This window comes from Odocoileus virginianus, chromosome 17 (genome assembly GCF_023699985.2).
Source record: "Odocoileus virginianus isolate 20LAN1187 ecotype Illinois chromosome 17, Ovbor_1.2, whole genome shotgun sequence".
Taxonomy (NCBI): Eukaryota; Metazoa; Chordata; class Mammalia; order Artiodactyla; family Cervidae; genus Odocoileus; species Odocoileus virginianus.
In genome coordinates, this window is record NC_069690.1 from 42,275,051 (window position 1) to 42,283,435 (window position 8,385).

The window sequence follows — 8,385 nt, forward strand, 5'->3', positions numbered from 1 at the left end:
GGGTTTCCCATATGACGTAATAGAAAAACTGGAATGAACTTCTTGGCCAGTGCTATATTTATACAAGCTGCCCTCAATTTCCAAAGGCAGTTTTTGTGTTTGAGGCGCAGTAGGAATGTGGACTTTGGGGACAACACTCGGAAGACACACGTTTGCACCCACAGTCCCCTGGCCACCCTTCCCGTGTCATTACTGTTTGAGTGTCAAGTTTCACGACCTTGATCCTTCTCTTTCACAATCTCATGAGAATGCTTTATTTCAACTGCAACAAGCACACTGGCTTTCTCTGACACCAGCCTGACACTGCTGTTTGCCTGTTTTCTTATTCACAGCAAGTCATGTCCTGATCTCTACACTAGGTCATAAGATCCACTCAGCTCAGCCTTCCATCCATCACATGACACGTGGCTACAATGGGATTTGCACACATCAATCAGAATTCAGCAAGGGAGGGAGGGAGGTGGCATACCGGTTGAGAAGCAGCTCCTTAGGTCTTGGAAATGAGCCATCAGGCAAGAGCTGGAAAATGACTTGATCTTTTCTGTTCCTGACTACTTCTGTCTCCTTGCCCTTCTGATCATCTCTGTTCAGTGTCACCTTGTCATTTCAGACTCAACATCAGTAGGTCCTTGTTTAAAGATCCAGTCACTCTCACATCCCTGAGAAAATGTATCCCACTTCCCAACTCTTGGGTCTCCACCTTCCAAAAGGTCTAACCAGAACCATTATAATGTTTCAAAGTCCTACTTCAGTGCCCAGTGCCACTTACATACCCTAAGGTAAATTCCTTCTTTTCCCTGTATGAGTTTTTCTCTGAACTTTCTTTTTTTTTTTAATTGGTTTGATTTAAAAGTTTTAAATTTATTTATTTATTTGGCTGTGATGGGTCTTAGTTGCAGCATACAAACTCTTAGTTGCAGCATGTGAGATCTAGTTGTCTGACCAGGGATTGAACCCAGGCCCCCTGCATTGGGAGCATGGAATCTTAGCCACTGGACCACCAGGGAAGTGGTGAAAGTTTCTGAACTTTTGAGAGATTCCAGCTCTGAGTAAGGTAATATCTCAACTTTGTTATGGACAATGCCCAAAGAGCAAGCTGGGGAATCTTTGAAAAAGGTTAATTACAAAAATCATAATACCCTATATACATATTAATTTCAACAAGAGTTTCTTTAGTTAACATGGCTTTCTTAGGACTCTTTTCAAATTACCAAGAGAGAATCTAGTCTGGAATTTTCTGTTTTGTTTGTTTGTTTGTTTCTGTTTCATGCTTCAGGCTTTGGTTTTGAAAGACAGAGCTAGTTTTCTTCCTCTTAAAGGAATAGCAATGTGCTGTTGCCTCCAACCTCCATGTGACATTTCAACGTAGGAACATAAGGGAGAAGAAACGAAAATTGTAATTGCTCTTTAAAATTGCAAGAGGAGGAGACGTCATTTTAAAATCAGCTTTAAATCAGTGTAATTTAATTATTATCATCTGATAATCTTTAAATGTTAAATATTTTCCATTAGAGCTTTACTGTCTGAAAGGGAACTTTTACCGTATTTTTCTTAAGGCTAGATAAATGTCAACTGGATACTTATGTCACAATCATAAATTATACAGCCTTTGGAAGAAATCAAGAGTCTGGTGTAGGACTCGCCCCACCTTGCTGTCCATTGCTCTTTGAAATACGTGAAAACCCATTAGAATTTCTCAGAGGGGCTTATGGTTTTGGTTTCAACAGCAAGCAGTTAATGTTCGGTAGTTAGCTAGTTAATTGTTTAACCAGCTTAACATGAATGGCTAATTGCAAAAGCCAACACTTACATGGCACTTCCTCAGTGCCTGGCAGTGTTCTAAGTGCAATAAACATATCTTAACTCATTTTGTCCTCAGAGAACCACAGAATGGAAAGCACTATTGTTCAGATGAGAAAACCTGAGAGGCAAAGAGATGAACTAACTAAAACTAACCCCATGTCACACAGTCACTATGTGTAACAATGAGGATTCACTCCCAGGATGCTGGGCTACAGTCTTATATATTAATATTACATTTTATTGCCAGAATGAGTTACTACAACTCCTTTCACCCAAGGCTCATCCTCCTTGGATAATATAATGGGCTTTCAGGAGAGAGGATACATGAGGCTGAGTACATGATAAGACACAAATGAAGACACAAAATGTTGAAGTGATTGGCTTAAGATTAGTCAATGAAGCAAGCAGGAAAAGACCCAGTAGGGCATTTATAAGTATTCTAGTTCTTTCCATTGTGGTTTTAGTTTCCAGCTGACAACTCACTCACTTTCAGCTGTAATTTCTGGACCCAAGAGTGATTATCATACTCGTAATATGTATGACTGAGTTCCTATGCTGTCCACCTGAAACTATCAGCTATCTTCCAATATAAAATAAAAAGTTAAAAAAAAGAAAAATAGAGGGATTCAGAACTGGAAGTCAGGTTGATAGAACCAGGAACCACAGAAAGATGTATTTGAAAGGCAAGTGCATAATTCCAAATATAATTTTGTTGTTTGTTGCTTAGTTGCTAAGTTGGGCCAGCTCGTTTAGCCATGGTTTAATTGGCCAAACTTTCTTTCATGTTTGGTGCTGTTAAAGCAAGAGGTACAAATGAATGGGTGAAGGAAGGATAAACATGGCTTAACACCCCACCCAGTTAAGAGTCTCTTCACCAACTCCTCTGGATTCACCACCACCTGGGGCAAGCAAAAATTCTAGTTCTGGCTGAAGGTGATGGGGAGAGACCCATCAGTAGCAGTGGACACTATTAACTGCTCTTGATGCTGTAACCATGGATATTGTTTGTCTTAGCCCAGAGCATCTTTCCTACCTTTCCACTGGCTGAAAATAGATGTGTGAACAGTCTTCTCCATTCACTAATGTAAGTGTGTGGCAGTTTGGTCACATGCTCACTGATGTTCTTCTTGCCTATGACCGTCTTAGGCACCATCATTAAAATTTCCCCACATTTCCTTCTCTGAGAATGGGAAGCCTATCTCATGCCCAGAAATGACCTCATGTTTCATCTTTGACATTTCAGAATCATTATCAAGGATTTCTATTAAATTCCAGATTCACAAGGGAAAAGGGAGAACAAGCAACTCATTATGTCCTTTCCTTCTTCTCATCCCTTTATCTGAGGGTGGTCTGTTTTCTGAAAATGCAGAGAGAAACAATAATTATTTGTTGGAAGGCTGTCGCCAGGCTCTAAGTTACCAAACATGATTTATAATCCAGAGGAGAATGATCTGTCCACCTGTAGATTTGTACTGACTTCCCTATAGAAGACTGACAGGTAGGGGACTGTTTTGAGAGCTGAGTTTGTCTTACATTGCACCCAATAATTCAAAGCTATTCAAAGTATTTTCCTGAGTCAGGTGGCTTAAAATGAAAATGCCACAACTGTCAGCGAGAACAGGGAGCAAGATCAATACAAATCGCCACCACTGGAGAGACGTGGGGGGCATTAATTTAGCACTCTGTGTTGACAGAGGAATACATTTGCAGAGGGCTTGCCAATACAGACCATTGTGCAATGCAGGAGTATTTAGTGACCCTTTTCCTGGGAGGAGGGGCGGCAGTCCTTTGGTTTTATCTGCCATGGAGCATATCACCTAGCAAATCATATGAACACCAGGACCTAGGACCATAAGGCAGGACTTAAATCACCTTCAAGACCAAGTTTCTCCTAATTATGTATGTTGTTTTCACTCTAAGTGTGGCAAAGTATGAGAATTGCTCAGTTGTGTCCAATTCTTTTGCCACCTCGTGGACTATAGCCTGCCAGGCTCCTCTGTCCGTGGAATTCTCAGACAAGAATACTGGAGTGGGTAGCCATTCCCTTCTCCAGGGGATCTTCCCAACCCAGGGATCAAATCCAGGTCTCCTGCACTGCAGGCAGATTTCATTGCATCTGTAAGGCTGGGTTAAGATATTCTGATACCATGTGAGTCATGGTTTGTCCAAGCATAGATTTATAATGACTTCTTTACAGAAGACTGACAAGTAGGGGCTTTCTTAAAAAATTAATCTGTCTTATGTTGCACCTGATAATTCAGAGCATAAACTGAGGTCTCATTTATTCAGTCCCAACATACATGTCTAAATTTCCTTTTCATTATCAACTATATGATTAACATAAGGAATGGTTCTTCCTCACCCACCCTGGAGTAGTTCAAATAACAAATAGCAAGAAGTTTAAATGCAGGGATGCTTTCATGTGCAGCTTTTAACATGAGCTGTTTATTGGTCATCCAATTACTTAAGGGTCAGGAATTCATTCTTTTCATAATGTCCTACCAAATAGACTCATTAACTTTGCTATTATTTCTAAATTGCTATGCCCAGTCCATGAAAATCTGACTGGCGAAAAGGGCACATTGAGCTGGCAGGACACTCTGATATCTCTGTTGAGAGGTTGCTGCATTTGGCTTGTCTCTTTCCTCTGCCCAGCAAAGAGGACCTATTGATCACTGATACTCAGATCTGACCTTTCATTTTTGGTAGATTTCTGGTGATGAGGATGCTCAAGCCGAACCAAGATTATCTGCCACGAGTTCTGCTTGTAAGACCGATTCTAGACTTCCAGCAATTGACCAAACCTCAGTCAAGCAGAAACATAAGAGTACCATGACTCCCAAGAAATCAGAGAAAGCGGGCCCCAGCAAACCCCCTCCAGGTGAGTGGCAGATTTATCAAAATTCACAAAATCTAAAAGGTTAGTGATGGTTTTGTTTTGAAATTCACAAGCTCTTTTAAGTCCAGCATCACACTAAGGACAACAATCAGATAGGTGGTCTGATGACAACCCAGTGGTTTCCATGTGGCTCATTCAGGTTTTGGAGGGTTTGATGATCTGCTAGTGATCGGATTCATTTCGGAGAACATCAGGTTGAAGAGGTGTGAAATAGGCAGAGTAAGGGTCTCCACTGCCCACGCACTCTGCCCACTCATTGCCTTTGTGTGGCACTGGCTTAGAATGGCTGCCCTTTCACCTTTGTTACCCTTCTGGGAGGATAAAGGCATTTGGCCCCAGGTATCAAGTTTTATGACTCAATCCAGAGCATGAAGGGAAGCTTTCAAATGCATCTGAATGGCATAATTTACTGCCGAGAAAGAGAGTAATAAAGTCTTCTAGTTCTGTGGTTGTCCTCTCTGGGGGAAAAGAAGGGGAGCCTTGATAAATCCTCCCCTTTGTGCAGTTTGGTAAATAATTCACTCTTTAGCTGCCTTTGAAGCAAAGACCCGTCCTCTGCTTCAGGCAGGAGCAACTTAATAGTATCCAGAGAGGGGATAAAAGTAGCCGGAAGTTGAGAGTCCCTCAGGCTCATCTCCGTTAGAGCTAACATCTGTAGGACAAACTTGATTCCTCTGGGGAACTGACGTGGAAGTTGGGATAGCCAGGCAGAAAGGCCCGTCTTCTGCTTGCAATGGAATGGAAACGATCCAGATTAACTGCCCAAGAATTCGTAAATAGCATGCAATTTGTTTAAAAGCACAATGACTTTCTAATCCTAAATAGCTCCTGTTCCGCAACCACCCATCCAGTTAAGTCTGGATGCATTTTTAGACAATGGCAGCTCTCAGATTAACTAGGCATATTTTATAACTTTAATGAAGTTGGGGAAAAAAGTTGACTTCTGAAATGATGTCCTTTCAGGCAAAGCCCCAACTCCTTTTCCTATTTAATTGGCCAAATTGTCTTTCATCTTTGGTGCTTTTAAAGCAAAAGGTACAATGAATGGGTGAAGGAAGGATAAACATGGCTTAACACCCCACCCAATTAAGAGTCTCTTCACCAGCTCCACTGGATTCACCACTGCCTGGGGCAAGCAAAAATACTAGTTCTGGCTGAGGGTGATGGGGAGAGACCCACCAGTAGCAGTGGACACTATTACCACTCCTGAGGCTGTGACCACAGATATTGGTTGTCTTAGCCCAGAGCATCTTTCCTACCTTTCCACTGGCTGAAAATAGATGTGTGAGCAGGCTTCTCCATTGTAATGTAAGTGTGTGGAATAAGTTCGGTCACATGCTCACTGATGTTCTTCTTGCCTATGACTGTCTTAGGATCCATCATTAAAATTTGCCCACATCTCCTACTCTGAGAATGGAAAACCTATCTCATGCTCAGAAGTGACCTCATGTTTCTTCCTAGTTAACAACTGCTCATTTTAAAGTGTTTTAGTAGGAATTAGGTTTTTAATTTGACTATTTAAGAATGAAATAGGGCAGATAAGATCACTCCTCAAATATTTCAAATACACGCTGTCATGGATCGAACTGAGGATGTCTTTTAAAAAATTGAATTTAAGTTTAAATAATGGAACTGTAATCACTCGTTATAATTTTTAGCCTTCTTGCTAAAACTGGGTAGCCATTTGCATGCTGTGTTTTGTCCTTTGCAGAGATAAATCATTCAAATGGACAGTTCAGGCCCATTCCACGTTTAGTTTGTCTGATTAACACAGATGTTCTTCCAACTGAGTGAACTCCATATGGAACTTTACAACACTGACAGGAAAGGAAAATTAACTCACTTTCCATTCTATAAAACCTCAAATTTGAGGAATTACTAGGCTGGAAAGCACCAAGGTATAGGCAAGAGAGCCAGGTTGGCAGAAGGATAATTATTTCACCAAATAAGAGATGTTACTTCCCCAGTGGCTCAGCAGCAATCTGCCTGCCATGGAGGAGACATGGGCTCGATCCTTGGGTCAGAAGATCCCCCTGGAGAAAGAAAGGGCAACCCAATCCAGTATTCTTGCCTGAAAAACCCACAGACAGAGGAGCCTGGAGGGCTACAGTCCCAAGGGTTGCAAAGAGTTGGACACTACTGAGCGACTAAGCAAGCAACATTTGGAGTAAAAGCCTTTAAAAACCACCTTGATAAAAAAAAAAATCCACCAGCTTAAAAATAATACAACAAATAAATTTTAAAACACCAGCTTTACTATCACGTTATAGCTCTAGACTGTGTCTGAGCTCTATGCAACCATGAGCAGGACCACTGTGGCCCAGCCGTCCAGCGAGCATAAAAACCCTTTTGATTGGTGTTAGTTACGCAGAAGCCAACTCAGTTCTGCAGCAAATTGGGTTAATTTGGGTGAACTAAAGGTAGAGTCTTGGTGTGTTGGGATCCACTCGTTTTACATGTGTAGTCTCACCCACAGAATTCCTTTATCAGTCCAGTGAAATGAGAGCCTATGGACAAGGCAATGACTTAAGCTGAGTTTATTCAGGCAAAGTTAGGTCCAGTGGTGGTGACAGCTCAGAACATTCTGATAAATACCCTGCTGTAATAGAAAAAGAGGTGTGGGGACCTAAAGCATCTAGGACACATCCATTCAAATCAGTGGGTAAATTCACAGGCTCCTGTTTTCCTTCAGTTCTGCAGGGAAATAATTTTCTAAAGCATTTTGGGGGCCACCCCAAAAATTGCAGTGAGTTACCAAAACTTGCCAAGTCAGACCTGAGTTCTATGCAAAACTAATTCCATTAAGACAGTGGAATTCCTTTGCTTAATAGGCTAACATTCCATATTGTGTTATTCCACACTTTTCCTGAATAAAATAATTCAGCTGGAGAATGTGGCTTGACTTACATGCAAACCTATGTAGTGATATTCCATTATAATCCTTATATGTGAATTATCATCTGGAATCCCTAAAACGGCTATTTACAAGAGAGGAACCACCAGTACCCGCTACTAATAGATTTATAACCAAGAAGGTCTCAGATTTTCATTGTAATTCACACTCTGTTAGGAGGAATTCATGCATCTTAAATTAATTCATATATTCCATGGAACTGTTTCTAAATGAATCGGCCTATGATTCTCCTTGTCCCCTATCTCCGTGCAGTTGTGGGCAAGTGCTTTAGCAACAAAATGCTTGGATTAGCATCTGGCCCTGTTTCTCATTTGCTGTGTCCCTTTGAAAAGTAACTTCTCTGTGCCTCAGTTTCCTCATCTGTAAAATGGCAGAGCCTGGGAGTCAGAACAGTTCCTACCTGCTAGCATAGCTGTGAGGATTCAATGACAAAACATATTCTCAAACGTTAGAACAGCCTTCAGCACCATAGCTCATATATGATAGCTCATGTATAACTCGGTTGGTTAAGAATCTGCCTGCAATGCAGGAGACCCCGGTTCGATTCCTGGGTCAGGAAGATCCCCTAGAGGAGGGACAGGCTACCCACTCCAGTATTCTTGGGCTTCCCTTGTAGCTCAGCTGTGGAAGAATCTGCCTGCAATTCAGGAGACCTGGATTCGATCCCTGGGTTGGGAAGTTCCCCTGGAGAAGGGAAAGGTTACCCACTCCAGTATTGGGTGGAGAATACTGACCTGGAGAATTTCATGGACTGTATAGTCCATGGGGT

General features: G+C 41.6%; 1 protein-coding gene across 9 annotated transcripts in view; it reads left to right on the forward strand.

The window, feature by feature from the left end:
- Nucleotides 1–8,385, forward strand: part of MARCHF10 (membrane associated ring-CH-type finger 10) — a 96,110-nt gene that overhangs the window by 43,956 nt on the left and 43,769 nt on the right. For all 9 annotated transcript variants that reach the window (XM_070479559.1, XM_070479558.1, XM_070479557.1 and 6 more), the window contains one exon: nucleotides 4,513–4,684. In XM_070479559.1, coding sequence (XP_070335660.1) covers nucleotides 4,513–4,684 — 172 coding nt within the window. The remainder of the gene's footprint in view (nucleotides 1–4,512; nucleotides 4,685–8,385) is intronic.